The sequence below is a fragment of the Crinia signifera genome, chromosome 2 (assembly GCF_055691185.1).
Source record: "Crinia signifera chromosome 2, ASM5569118v1, whole genome shotgun sequence".
NCBI classification, from domain to species: Eukaryota; Metazoa; Chordata; class Amphibia; order Anura; family Myobatrachidae; genus Crinia; species Crinia signifera.
The window spans coordinates 196,059,610-196,075,532 of NC_139218.1; the positions used below are offsets into that span (position 1 = coordinate 196,059,610).

The window sequence follows — 15,923 nt, forward strand, 5'->3', positions numbered from 1 at the left end:
AAAAGAGTAAAGAGAGAGGCACACACACCAGCTGCTGAGAGAGAGAGAGAGAGAGAGAGAGAGAGAGAGAGAGAGAGACATACCAAGAGGTCAGGTAGTGAAATAGAGACCAAAATGTTGTAGAAATAGACACATACAGTAGGAGCCCCTCTCAGCTATCTTCCTTAGGTCGTGGCTAGCCATGGCTATCCTATTGTTCTCAGCAGCAATACAATATATACTGTAGAACAATACAGTAGGGGATTAGCAGAGTAATCCTATTACTCACTTAATCCTATTAAAGGGCTAGATGAAGAGGGCTCCATCTGTAGGCCAAGAAGGTACATAAGGAGAGAAAGTGAGGGGCCACTAGAGCTGATTAATCCTTACGCATCACAAGGGTGTATAGAGTGAAAGAAAACAAGAAGGCAGGGAGTAAAAGAGTAGAGACAGAGAGACAGAGACCAACAGGGCAAAAAAAGAAAGATGGATTTAAAGGTCAAGCTTGGACACTACTTGTACTTTATACAGGCAGATGTATCAAGTTTCAAAAAGTGATAAAATTAGAGTGATAAACAGCCAGCCAATCAGTTACTAACTACCATGTTACAGGCTGGGTTTGAAAAATTACAGGTAAGAGCTGATTGGCTGGTTGTTTATCACTCTCCACTTTATCCATTTTTGAAGCTTGATCCATCTGGCCCTAAAGAAAGCAGAGAAAGTGAGCAATATAGATGTCAGAAAGAGTGAGACATACACGTAGATTAAGTGCCATACCTAGGATAATTGCCTATTTTATATGCAAACAATAGGAAAGACAAATGACACAGAGGGCCGGATTTAGAGGTGTACACAGAAGCACTGTGGGGCAGATTTATTAAGCTTGGTGAAGTGATAAAGGGGGAAATTTACCAATATGAAAAACCTAGTTTTTCGTATTGGTATTTCCCCTACGACTGCATACGACTGTTTCAGTCGTATGCAAAGTCGTGTTCCGGAGGGGAATGTACAAAGCAGTCATATACGACTGCTTTGTTACCCTCCGATGTCGTAGGAATTCGTATTAGCTGGCCATATATACGGCCGCTAATACGAATTTGTACAGGCAGTCTGCACGGATCAGTCAGATCCGTGCAGGCTGCAAGGTGTAAAAAAAATAGAAAAATTAAATAAATAAATTTAAAAAAAAACGGCGTGGGGTCCCCCCCACAGCTGTAACCAGCACCAGGCTGCAGGAGCCGGGGCCGGTGATTAAAAATCAGGGAACCCGACAAATAGGGGTTCCCCGATTTTTAACAACCAGCCCCAGGCTCCAGGTCCGGGGCTGGTTCCCAAAATACGGGGGACAAAATGACTAGGGGTCCCCCGTATTTTAATAACCAGCCCCAGGCCAAACCAGCCAGCAGGGTAATGCCACAGCCGGGGGGAGACTTTTTATACAAGTCCCCCCGGCCAAAGCATTAACCCCCTGACCAGTCAGCCTGGCCAGGGGCCCTGGGGGAGTGGGGACCCCCCAATAAAGGGGTCCCCCCCTCCAGGACTTACCTGACCAGGCTGAAGCCTGGTGCTGTCCTCGATGCCCCTGGGCGGTGGGCATCGAGCTGATAGTGGTGTAAAAAATAGAATAATCTATTGTCTAATACTGGGGCACTATGAGTCCCAGCAAGCCTCCCCCGCAAGCTGGGACTTGGAGAACCACAAGTCCCAGCCTGCGGGGCATTAAAGGGCCCGCTGGCTCTTGTAGTGCCACAGTATTAAAAATAGTAAAATAAAACACACTGACACACACTTAAAATAAAACTTTAATACATACAAAGCCCTTACATACTGATACTTACATAACTTCTTCCCGTAGGTAGCCCTGGTCCTGATGTCCTGTGTCGTCTTCTGGTCCATGTCGACGTCGCTGTCCATGTCGGCGATGGCGTTGGCGTCCGGAGTCCGACGAAATCCATGTGGGAACCTATGGAAGGAAACCATACTCACCTGTCCCAGGGCGATGTAGTCCAGGTAAGGGTCTTTGCAAAAAAACAAACCGAGAACGCGAAACCAGCCGGACAGCAGAGAGCCGCACGGTGTTTGTGTACTTCGTGCGGCTCCGCCTCCCGAATGCCGCTATTGGCCGCCTTGCGGCCTAGCGGCCAATCAGGAGACGCTAGGCCGCAAGGCAGCCAATAGCGGCATTCGGGAGGCGGAGCCGCATGATGTACACAAACACCGTGCGGCTCTCTGCTGTCCGGCTGGTTTCGCGTTCTCGGTTAGTTTTTTTGCAAAGACCCCTTACCTGGACTACGTCGCCCTGGGACAGGTGAGTATGGTTTCCTTCCATAGGTTCCCACATGGATTTCGTCGGACTCCGGATGCCGACGCCATCGCCGACATGGACAGCGACGTCGACATGGACCAGAAGACAACACAGGACATCAGGACCAGGGCTACCTACGGGAAGAAGATAGGTAAGTATCAGTATGTAAGGGCTTTGTATGTATTAAAGTTTTATTTTAAGTGTGTGTCAGTGTGTTTTATTTTACTATTTTTAATACTGTGGCACTACAAGACCCAGCGGGCCCTTTAATGCCCCGCAGGCTGGGACTTGTGGTACTCCAAGTCCCAGCTTGCGGGGGAGGCTTGCTGGGACTCATAGTGCCCCAGTATTAGACAATAGATTATTCTATTTTTTACACCACTATCAGCTCGATGTCCACCGCCCAGGGGCATCGAGGACAGCACCAGGCTTCAGCCTGGTCTGGTAAGTCCTGGAGGGGGGGGACCCCTTTATTGGGGGGTCCCCACTCCCCCAGGGCCCCTGGCCAGGGTGACTGGTCAGGGGGTTAATGCTTTGGCCGGGGGGACTTGTATAAAAAGTCTCCCCCCGGCTGTGGCATTACCCTGCTGGCTGGTTTGGCCTGGGGCTGGTTATTAAAATACGGGGGACCCCTAGTCATTTTTTCCCCCGTATTTTGGGAACCAGCCCCGGACCTGGAGCCTGGGGCTGGTTGTTAAAAATCGGGGAACCCCTATTTGTCGGGTTCCCTGATTTTTAATTACCGGCCCCGGCTCCGTCAGCCTGGTGCTGGTTACAGCTGTGGGGGGGACCCCACGCTGTTTTTTTTTTAAATATTTTTTTTTTCAATATTTTTTTACACTAAAGCCTGCACGGATCTGACTGATCCGTGCAGGCTTAAAGCAAATACGACAGGGAAAGCAAGGTGTATTTTCCTGTCGTATTTGCGTGGGTGTTTCACACCACTTAGCAGCCGTATTATCAGTACGGCTGCTTAGTACATCAGGAACCACCATTCTTTTGAATGGTGATTTCTGTCGTATTCTATCGATGGTGTAGACATTCGTATTTGTAAATACAAATACGAATGTTCCATCTTTAGGAATACAAATTGTTGTATTTTCGGGATGGAAAATCCCGAAAATACAAATGTGTAAAAAATAGGTGTATTTCTGCCTACGAATACACCTATTTTTTACGAATCCATTTTGGTAAATTTCCCTCAAAGTGTCTGTTTTTTATCACTGGCCAAATGAGATCCTAACTGTGAAGTTACAGGCTTGGTTTGAAAAATGACAGTTAGGAACTGATTGGCCGATGATAAAAAACAGACAATTTATCACTTCACCGAGCTTAATAAATCTACCCCGCAGTAACATATGTGCCGTGCGCAGTTGTGAAAACTTGCTGAGTTATGTAAACATGGACATTGTGTGTGCCGCTCTGAGTTATGGAGTGTGCGGTATCACTGCGTATAAAGGAGGTCAGTTTGAGCTGGCGCCTGGGAGTACCTATTATTATGTGTGGCAATTTATATTATTGCATTTTGAAAAATAAATCTAGATATTTTATTTCTTGTCTAAGAAACATCAGTGCATGTTATTGATTGCAAATTATGATGATGGATCAACACTACTGACTATACAGCCATTCCTTTCCTTACCAGTAATACATAAGCATTCAGTGATGCGTTAGAATAATTCTACATCCCAAGGATTGTTTACTGGGAATTGCCATAATAATGTCTAAGAAGTTGAGCAATAACATAATGTATTAGCTGGGACAGCTCTGTCATATTGGAAATGTTCTCTTTTTGAATATATTAAGATCTAGGCAGTAAGATACATCTGTGCTAGCATACTTTCTTAGCAGATGAGTTTATCATCCAAGTAAGTGACTGCATGCAAGGAGCACAGATTACTCTTTGCATTGGTCTTTGTGATTGTCTTCTACACTGATTCATGTAAATGATTGAGCGCATGTGTTGCTTTATATCGATTCTTAGTGAGGTTCTTGTGCCCGTAATGATGTCTAGATAAGCAATGCACTATGAATAGCATACAGATGGAGCCCCTCTCATTCACTCTCAGTGCTCGCCAGAACCTCCCAGCTGGCGGGCACTGGTGGACTCCATCAGACTGCGTCCCAGTCACTTGGCGGCTGGGTGACGTGACCCTGCCCGTCTCCACTTCAGGGAGACGGGCAGGGTTAGGGGGGGTTCGGGGAGGAAGTGGGGACCGGCGATGTCGGCGGGGGAGGCAGCAGAAGGCGGTGGGGTGCTCTGTTGGAACAGGGTGTGCAAGCATCCCGTGCGTGCCCCTTTCCGAAGGCTGTTGATTGCTGGGGGGGGGGGGGGGGGGCACCAGCCCCTGCAAGGAAGAGAGGGGCTACATCTGTAGTTTGCTGAAACTTTTCTTTTGGTGAACTTGAGCCAATAAATATACATTTGAGAATTTAAAACATGTATGTGAGTAATGCCTCAAGGGCTATAACTAGGAACCTCAGCCCCTACATCTGGCTAGCAGTGGGCATGGAATGGCAATCTGTAGCCAGTGTCACTGCTGCAGTGCCAGCTGCAGCACTGTACAGCTGCATTAGGCAACCGATAGTCAGGGCCTCGCGGCTTCGGTCATGGCGTTACCCACCCACCCCCTGGGGCATAGCTTGATGAGGGCATTTCCACATTGGAAGGGGATTGATGGCAGCATAGAGTGCACTGATGACCATCATACCCTTAATTGCCATTTTGAAGGGCCACATTATGCTCTCAGGCTCAGCAATGGGTGCACTGGAGTAGAAAGAAAATGTGTTCAGCTTAGTATTGTGCACAAGGTAAGGCTTCTGTGTGATTCTGTATGTTGCTTAATCACCTTAAAATAGATGCCATGTAAGATATACATTGCTGACAGCTGGGTCTGCAATACATAGAACAGAGCATACATACCACTCCTCCATATTTTCTGTAAGTCACAGGAGATTAACTGGTTCACGGAGCACATAGCGATGTGTGCGCTCCTAGTTACTGCATGTTATTCTCATTTCCATGGAAATAAGAGACTTTTTTCATTTGCCCATCAATTTTAACTTGTAAAATATTATCATTTGGCGAGTTGTGAGCTGTTTAAACCTTTCCAAAGCAACCAAGCACAATCCAATTTCTTTAATTTACACACGTCTAAATAAAAGATAACTAGTAAATTGTGGAACAAGTACATAATGTCATATGGTGATTAATGGACTGCAGTTGTAAAACACAGGCACATAGGAAGGAATAGCAGTGTGTATCATTTACGCTATACTATACTTAAAATGCTTGCTTTGGTCATGGAGAAATAGTCCCGGACAAGCTTGTGATACATCCACTCATAATACACATTTGCTTCTCATAAACAAAGCCAGACAAACCAATGGTTAATTGTCTTTAACTGAGGCAGAGGTTCCCAATCACACTCCTCACAGTGCCTGCTTAACCAATAGACTGATTAGGCTGCAGCCTAGGGCGCCAGGACTGGCGGAGGCACCTTGTAGGTGACAGCCGAGGAATACATTTATTCCATAACTTACTGATGGAACCATAACTTTATGTACATTGTGCTATGTACCCGCTGGGCAGCAGTGGCGTAACTACTGTAAGGCAGCCCCAGCTGCCGCTTGGGGGAGCAAGCCACAGTGGGGTCTATGTGGGCGCCAGCACCCGTTGGACGCACTGACATGCTGCTGCCTGCCACTGCCCACTGGCTGAGCACCCCCCCCCCCCCCCCACTGATTCAATTGACTGTACACAGACCCGGCTATTGGCTACTATGTACAGGATGGGCGCGGATGAGCCTGCTGTTGCGGCCTGGGATGCGTTGGAGCCAAGGGAATCAGAAATGTCTGCTGGTTTCTCTTCCTCTATCGTGGCTTCAGCTTCTCCGTTATGCGTGTGACGTCATCACCTCACACTGGGGAAACACGCTGGAGGGGGGAGGGGGGGGCGCCACAAACTTTTTGGCAGGGGGGAGCAAAATTTATAGTTACACCACTGCTGGGCAGCCTAAAGTCAAAGTCTCCTTCCAAAGCCACAAGCATTAGTTCCTACTTGCCAGTTGCATAACTTTCATTACATGCACATGGGCAGTATTACTGGCGAGTCCCTGAGCGCCCATACACATGTGTTTAGTAGCATTACAAGGGAAGACACAAGTGTATTAGCCTAGGACACCTGGAACCTTTAATCAGGCCCTGGCTGTTCATGATGGTCCAAGGAACATTTAGCATTCAGACATTACTGTACTCTTTAGCAAGGGTTCTTAATCTTTTTAAAACTACAGCCCCCTATTGATTGCCCAATATGTTACCAAAACCCCTAATCATCATCATCATCACCAAAACGATATCAAAACTGTCAATAGATGTTCTACTTTACAGATGGCCAGATAGGAGCAAAACACCTGGAGAAAAAAAAAGATTTTATATTTTATTAATAGGAAACAGCTGAAAATCAAAAATGCACAAAGATACACCAGCTACAGTAGCTACATTATGCTGGGGGGAACATTAAGGTCAGTGTAATAGGCATGACTAATGTGAGTTTTTCAAGTATACTGTATAATATGTGGACAAACAGAAATTAATCCAGTTCTTTATCACATAAACAAACATAAAGATGTAATATAGGGGTATGGATCATTGGGTTGGCCTAAAGATGATCAACAGTCATTAGGTTGACACCACTGGGTCGACATACTGCAAGGTCGACAGGGGTCTAGGTCGACATGGGTCAAAGTTGACAGGTCATTTGGTCGACACAATCATTATGTCAACATGGTCAGAAGGTTCACATGGGTGTTTTCACTGCTTTTTGACACGAATGTCTACACAGTCGACATGGACATAGGATTAAGTGCACCGCGTCCCCTCTTATGGCTCCCTGCGCTCGCCATGCTTCGGCCTGTCGGCACATGTCGGCTCAAAAAACTGTGAAAAACCCCATGTCGACATTTTGACTCTCGACCTAGGCCATGTCGACCTAATGCTTGTGTCGATGTAATGATCTGTCGACCTTGACCCATGTCAACCTACCCCTTTTGACCTTGCAGTATGTTAACCCAGTGGTGTCGACCTCATGACTGTCAACCATCTTTAGGTTGACCAACCAACCGTATACCCATATAAGCACAACTTTTTCAGTGCAATGTAATAAATGCTTCTACTCTAGGGTGCTGTGATTCACAAAAGTTTGGGAACCAATGCTTTAATATCTAGAGATGGAACAAAATACAACTTTCCTGTTTCAGGGGTTTGGCTCTCCTCTTGGGGATTACTGGCTGGGCAATGAATTTGTGCATCAGTTAACATCTCGAGGATCATACTCGCTGAGGATCCAACTGCGAGACTGGGATGGAAATGAAGCATATTCCCTATATGATCTATTCTCTTTGGGAAATGAGGAAAATAATTACAGGTGAGCGCTATTATGTTTATTAAAGTAGTTTCATTTCTGTCAATATTGGGACTATCTATTGCAAAAGTATGCAACATACAGTCCACCTGCTGCTGGTGGTGAACTACACATCCCAGCATGCCCTAGATAAAAAAAATGGCAGGGCATACAGGGATGTGTATTTCCACAACAATTGGAGGGCTGTATGTTGAATACCCTATATATATTGTAATGACCCAAAACTACTCTGGATTAGTCGCACTCCATGCAAGTGCATGTGTTGCAACTAGTCCAGCCTACATATGGATAATGGTAGATGCTCAATTAGTTCAGTAATACCACTCAGGTGCATGCAAGGGAGGGGTTAATACTGAGTAAGTAAAACAAGACATTGGTTCCCCCAGCACACTGAATGGTATTAGTAACCAATCTTGAACACTACATGATAATAGAATTCAGAGATATTGGTTACATATACCTGCGCAGGTGTATGATATGCCCCCAAGCCGCGTCAAGGCTTCTCTGTATATTGGGGGTCGATAGCGCTATATCTAGGTGCAGGGTGCGGCACCCCAAAAAACTAGCATACAGTAAGCTAAAAAGCCCAGAGCGGCACGCCAGTGAGATACTATAGTGTTAATGAATATTAGTGATAAGAAGCCAAAGCTATGTATAGAGAGAGAGAGAGAAAAAAATAATGAGATGTAATTAAAATCGTAATTAAAATATTAAAGAATAGTGTTAGTGAGGAAAATAAAAAAAAGTGTTAATAGAATGTATGGGTGTGCCGCACTAGAGCCACTCAGCCCAACCAGTCCATGGGCACCGCACCCCACACCACCCTTACCCTAAATACTCTGTATTAATCACGCTCCATGCAAGTGCATGTGTTGTCTTCCAACTAGTCCAGACTGCCAGAAAAAGGCTTATTGTCACTGTTTTGTATGTGATAAGGCTGGTAATGCAATTCAATGCAATCATCATGGGGCAGTACGGATGGTGTAATGGTTAGCATTACTGCCTCACAGCACTGAGGTCATGGGTTCAATTCCCACCTCCTAACTGTGCGGAGTTTGTATATTTTCCCTGTACTTGCGTGGGTTTCCTCCGGGTACTCCGGTTTCCTTGCACAATCCAAAAATATACTGGTAGGTTAATTGGCTCCCAACAAATTAAGCCTAGAATGTCTGTGTGCGCATGTACATGTGGTAGGGAATATAGATTGTAAGCTCCACTGGGGCAGGGACTGATGTGAATGTTCAACTATACTCTATAAAGCGCTGTGGAATATGTATGCGGTATATAAGAAACTGTTAATAAATAAATCTTTGTGTATATGCACAACAATCTTTCTCGCTGAGGACTTTGCAGTAAGCCTGCTGGACATGAGAAGACTCTCTTCACTAGTGAACATTTATAAATGTATTGTTCAATATCCTTCTTATGTAAAAATGCCTATTGAATCGCATTGTGCATTTATATAGTGTTTGGAAATGTTGTCATAATGCCATTCATCATGTTGACCTAAGAATGTCAACATTGACCATATTGACATTTATGTAGATAATGTTGAAATGTCAAGATGTTAGAATGTGGAGATTTTGTGCTGGTGGCTCTGCAATGACTTAAGATGGCCATACATCTACAGACTTAGGGGGGGTCTTCCCCGACAGCATTGAACAGGGGTTCTCGGCAGAACGAGCCCGACAGCACAAGCTGTCGGGCTCGTTCTGCCGAGAAAAGCTGGAAATAGGCGAGCTCCCGGCCGGAGCTCGTCTATTCCCGCCCTCAACTCGCGGGCACACCCCTTTCTCGCCGCTCGGCGGCCGGGACATTGAATCCCGACCGCCGAGCTCAAGTCGAGCAAAGCGAGAACGGGACAGGGGCACGGCTGTCAAGCTTGCTCGACAGCCATGCCCTGACATTGAATACCCCCTTATTGTCAGATCTGGCTGGTTGGAACTAAAACCTGTTAATATCTGAATGACACTTTGCCAGTTTTCCAGCATTTCGAAGCAAAAGGTCAACTGTCATTTGCTCTCATCCATTACCAGGTTTTTGTTCCAACCAGCAAGATCGGACAAAAATCTGTAGATGCATCGCCAGCTTAACCCAACTTACAACATTGGCTCCAGCAGCTTTTTCCAGACTCCGTTGGTCATGTGACCATCATTTCCAGGTCAGACCTCCGATGCTGCAGTGGTCCTGTAAGAACTCTGCCACATGCATCCTAATCCTTAAATCCACAATCTTACAATGTCAACATTTCACATGTTGACATATTGAAAATATCAACATGTTGCTTATTGACATTTTCACAATATCGACATAATAACTCAACATTTTGGTGTTGATGTTATTAATGTCAACATTGCTATTGTTGACCATTAGAGTACATCCCTTTACATGTACATATATGTACATAGGCCATTCTGCATTTTCATGGTTCATTTGAAAGTATTTTATTATTTTAAACATTTACGACCTTTGATTAAGAGTCACATAGGAAATGTATAAATAAAGTCATTTCAAAGTACTGTTATAGTTGGACCAGGCTTTATATTTAAATTTATATATGTATATCCCAAAGGGCTTTTAATTGAAATTTCAATTAAGGGAACCAAAAACAAACATCACAGAGACAGACTTTGTGGTTCTTATTTTGCCAACAATCCACCTTTCCAGAACAATAAAAAGCAGGATGTGTGGGTTTTCTCAAAAAATCTGCACTAGAAATCAATATGCATTTCTTTTAACCCCTTCCCGACATTTGACGTACATTTACGTCATGGCCGGGATGTACTTCCCGACACATGGCGTAAATGTACGTCATGGCTTTAAACTGTCACCGCGTCTATAGACGCGGTGACAGTTTAACCCCTTCCCGACATATGACGTACATTTACGTCATATGTCGGTTGAGGGGGAATCAAGCCAGCTCACGGAGTGAGCTGGCTTGAAAGAGAGCAGGTAATGGCTGTATATTACAGCCAGGTCCCTGCTCTCACGGCCACGAGCGGCGAGTTCGCCGATCATGGCCGTTTAACCCTTTAAGCACCGCGGGCAAAGCGACCGCAGTGCTTAAATAGCTGATCGGAGGGGGGGCGCCCCCCTCCGGCGCCGATCGGGGCCCCCCGCAGCGAGATCGGAGGGTGCCGATCGGTTGCCATGGTAGCCAGGGGTCTAATGTAGACCCCTGTGCTGGCCGTGTCTGCATACCTATCATATCCTGCCTTAGGCAGGATGTAATAGGAAGTGCATAAAATCACTATGTTCAGCCATAGAGCTCTATGGCTGAACCTAGTACAGGCGATCGCGCCCCCTAGTGGTCAAGTACACTAGGGGGCCTTGTAGTAAAAGTAAAAAAAAAAAAAAAATAAAGTTTAAAAATAAAAAAAAATAAAAAAATATTAAAAGTTCAAATCACCCCCCTTTCCCCATTTCCCAAATAAAAATAAATAAAAAATAAAAAAAATAAACATATTTGGTATCGCCGCGTTTCTAAAAGTCCGATCTATTAAAATATAACATTAGTTATCCCGCACGGTTATAGGCGTAAACGGAAAATAATCCCCAACGCCAAAACTACGTTTTTTGGTCGCATCGCGTACCCAAAAAAAAATAACTAAAAGAGATCAGAAAGTCGCCCATATCCCATAATGGTATTAATTAAAAAGTACACTTCAGCCCGCAAAAAATGAGCCCTCACCCAGGTCCGTAGGTGGAAAAATAAAAAAGTTATAAGCCGCAGAACATGGCGACGCAACGCAAATTAGAAAAACCGTAAAAGTTGCGATTTTTTTTTTTAGTGGTAAAACATAACGAAAACTGTATAAGTTTGGTATCACCAGAATCGTAACAACCCATAGAATAAAGATAACCCATCATTTTAAACGAACTATGAACTCCAAAAAAACCGTAACCAGCGCAAAATTGTGCAATGGCGTTTTTTTTTTTTTTTACCCCACATTGAATTATTTCCTGATTCCCCAGAATACTATACGGTATAGTAAATGGTACCATTACAAAGTACAACTTGTCCCGCAAAAAAAAAGCCCTCATGTGTCTATATAGCCGGAAAATTAAAAAAGTTACGCTTATTTGAACGCAAGGAGGAAAAAAAAAAAAAATTACCATAAAAGGCAATGTCGGGAAGGGGTTAAACATGTCTGCTGTCCCTGACAGCAGACATGTCCCTGCATGCCCAGGGGGGGCTGCGATGCCGCCCCCCCGTCGGCGATCGCTGTGATTGGCTGTTCAGTGTGAACAGCCAATTACAGCGTTTTCTGTGTCACCGGCGAATAACGTTCGCCGGTGACACAGGGATCGGTGGTGATTGGTGCTGTAAAGTACAGCACCAATCACCACGGGGTGTAAGGGTGACACTGGTGTCACCCCACCTCACCCAACCCGCCCCCAAAGGCCATGATTGGTTCGTCGGATCGACGAACCAATCACAGCCATGGAGGGTGATTTAAACTAACGGTGACTGCACTGCAGACGCCATTCCGGTCTGGAATTGCGTGCAGTGCGGTCACCGTGCCTATCTGCCGCGATATACTGACCTGATCCTTGCAAACACTTACCTGATCACTGCTTGTAGTGTTCCTGGATCTTGTGACTTCCTGTGTTGTGCTGTGCTGTGTTGTGCTGCTGTGCTGCTGCAGTGTGTTCGAGTTATAGATAGAGAGAGATAGAGAGAGATAGAGAGAGATAGAGAGGGCTAGTGACAGAGAGTGCTATATTTTGTGCTGCTGCAGTGTGATAGAGTTATAGATAGAGAGATAGAGAGAGATAGAGAGAGATAGAGAGATAGTGACAGATTGTGCTATATATTTTTTATATATATACAGCTGTACTGCGTGTGCAACTGACTGCTGCCCCCCCCCCCCCCCCTTTTGTGCTGATCAGTATAAATTAACTGATCAGCAACTTTTTGGGGGCGCAGGTTTTTTTTTTATATATATACCTGTCAGTGCTGCTGCTGCAGTGTCATATAGTGATAGATAGTGAGAGATAGAGAGATAGAGAGAGATAGTGATAGAAAGTGCTATATTTTGTGTCTGCTGCCCCCCTTTTGTGCACCCCCAGCAACTTTTTGGGGGTGCAGGGGTTATTTTTTATATATATAACTATCAGTGCTGCTGCTGCAGTGTCATAGAGTGATAGATAGAGAGAGATAGTGACAGAGAGTGATAGAGAGTGCTATATTTTGTGTCGGCTGCCCCCCTTTTGTGCACCCCCAGCAACTTTTTGGGGGTGCAGGGTTTTTTTTTTATATATATAACTGTCAGTGCTGCTGCTGCAGTGTCATAGAGTGATAGATAGTGAGAGATAGAGAGAGATAGAGAGAGATAGAGAGAGATAGAGAGAGATAGAGAGAGATAGTGACAGAGAGTGATAAAGAGTGCTATATTTTGTGTCTGCTGCCCCCCCCCCTTTTGTGCTGATCACTATATCTGAGGTGATCAGCAACTTTTTGGGGGTGCAGAGGTTTTTTTTTTATATATACCTGCCAGTTGCACTGCCAGTTGCACCAAAGGTTGTGCACCTGCTGCCCCTCACTGGTAATCAGTGTCGCATCACTGATCACCTTTTTTTTTTTTTTTTGAGGGTGCTGTGGGGTCTTTTTTTAATTTTTTTTGATCAAATTTTTTTGATCAAATTCCTGTTGCCTTTGAGCGCTGTTCAGTGACGGACGTTACTGACCAACATCTGTGCTCAATTTTTGGCGCAGGACCTTTTTTTTTCTTTTTTTTTTTCTGCACTACATACACACTACACACTACATACTACATTGAAATAAAGTTTGTACCCCCCCTACACTATACACGTGTTGAAACATTTCACTACCAGAAACACAAAAATAAAAATGGCATCCCAAATGGCATCCCAAATGTCATCCCAAATGTCATCCCAGTCATCCAGAAGAATGTATTCAGCGGAGGAGGCATATGCCATGCTTGCCTCTGACTCTGACACAGCCAGTGAGGCAAGCGGGGAATTTGAAGGATTCATCTTAAGCTCCTCTTCCTCCTCTAGTGATGAGGGACCCCCTCAAAGACGCCCCCGTAGAGCAGCTGAGACCCCCCCAATAATTGATCTCGTATGGACCCCACCACCAGACAATTTTGAGCCCCAGGTTCCTGAGTTTTTGGCCATCCCAGGAATCCAATTTGATTCCACAGGTCTCAGAGAAATTGACTTTTTCAAATTATTTTTCTCTGATGATTTTATAAATTTAATGGTGGACCAAACTAATTTATATGCCCAGCAGTTTATTGCTCAAAACCCCACGTCATCATTTGCTAGGTGGACCCCTGTAGATGCAGTAGAGATGATGACGTTTTGGGGTCTGGTGTTTCATATGGGCATAGTAAAAAAGCCAGAAATTAGGCAATATTGGAGTACAGATGTTCTGTACAGCACCCCACTTTACCGTATGGCCATGACCCGGACTCGTTTTGAGTTAATCCTTAAATTTTTGCATTACAACGATAATGCACAGTGCCCACCCAGAGATGATCCCACCTTTGACCGGCTATTCAAAGTCAGGCCGGTCATTGATCACTTCAGTGCCAAATTTGAAGAGATGTACATCCCAGATAAATTCATTTGCATAGACGAGTCCCTTATACATTTTAAAGGAAGGGTTAAATTCCGCCAGTACCTTCCCAGTAAGAGGGCAAGGTATGGCATAAAAATGTATAAGCTGTGTGAAAGCACCTCAGGGTACACCCACAGGTTTAGGGTATATGAAGGGAAGGATTCAAGAATTGAACCGCCAGAATGCCCCCCCTCCCTCGTAGGTGTTAGTGGAAAAATTGTCTGGGATTTAGTGCACCCCTTCCTGGATAAAGGTTATCACCTCTATGTGGATAACTTTTACACCAGCATCCCCCTGTTTAAGGCCCTTGGTTCAAGAGGTACAGCAGCTTGCGGTACTGTGCGCAAGAACCAAAGAGGCCTCCCAAAAACGCACATTGCCCAAGTAATGAGAAGGGAAGAAAGCAGGGGAATATGCACCGAAAATATGTTGTTGGTCAAATATAAGGACAAGAGGGATGTCCTTATACTGACAACAATTCACGGAGACAGTACCACCTCCGTCCCTGTACGAGGTACCAGTACCCACACCTCAAAACCTAATTGTATCCTGGATTACAATAGGTACATGGGCGGAGTGGATCTTTCAGATCAGGTACTGAAGCCGTACAGTCCCCTGCGGAAAACAAAAATCTGGTACAAGAAGCTGGCCGTGTATATCATCCAGATGGCACTGTATAACGCTTACGTGCTATTCCGTTCTACCAGCCAGAGGGGGACATTTATGCACTTTCAAGAGGAAGTCATAAAGGGCCTAATATTTGGGAACCAGCAGGCAGAGGGCCCCAGTACTTCTAGTACTGGCCCCCGTATTGTACCAGGGCAGCATTTTCCTGATGAAATCCTGATGAAATCCCCTCCACTGGAAAAAAGGGCAGGACACAAAAAAGGTGCAAAGTTTGCTATAAAAAGGGAATAAGAAAGCAAACTATTTTCCAGTGTGACACTTGCCCCGACAAACCCGGCCTATGTATAAAGTGTTTTAAAATATACCACACATCTATGGATTATTAGGTTCATAATTTCACCGTGCTTCGGGGGTCTTGCTAATGCCACATAGCACCCACCATTCATTCCACCAGAATCTGAGCCGCAAAATCCAAAAATCACTCCTTCCCTTCTGAGTCCTGCCATGCACCCAACTGGTATTTTTTGGTCACATGTGAGGCATTGCCGTACTCGGGAGAAATTGGGGCACAGATTTTGGGGTGCTTTTTCTCCTTCATACCTTCTGAAAATGAAAAATTTTGAGCCAGAACTGCATTTTTATGTAAAAAAATGTAATTTTTCATTTTCACTGCCCAGTTGTATCAAAATTGGTGAAACCCCTGGGGGTTTGAAATGTACACTATACCCCTAGATGAATTCCCTGAGGGGTGTAGTTTGCAAAATGGGGTCACTTGTGGGGGGGTTCCACTGTATTGGTGCTTTGGGGGTCTTGCTAATGCGACATAGCACCCACCAACATTCCACCAGAATCTGTGCTGCAAAATCCAAATATCACTCCTTCCCTTCTGAGTCCTGCCATTTTTTGGTCACACATGAGGCATTGCCGTACTCGGGAGAAATTGGGGCACAGATTTTGGGGTGCTTTGTCTCCTTCATTCCTTGTGAAAATGAAAAATTTTG

The 15,923-nt window shown here is 44.9% G+C and overlaps 1 protein-coding gene across 2 annotated transcripts in view; it reads left to right on the forward strand.

Annotated features, from left to right (window-relative positions):
* Positions 1 to 15,923, forward strand: part of LOC146060377 (angiopoietin-2-like) — a 65,050-nt gene that overhangs the window by 35,721 nt on the left and 13,406 nt on the right. For both annotated transcript variants that reach the window (XM_083173518.1, XM_083173519.1), the window contains exon 7: positions 7,543 to 7,709. In XM_083173518.1, coding sequence (XP_083029644.1) covers positions 7,543 to 7,709 — 167 coding nt within the window. The remainder of the gene's footprint in view (positions 1 to 7,542; positions 7,710 to 15,923) is intronic.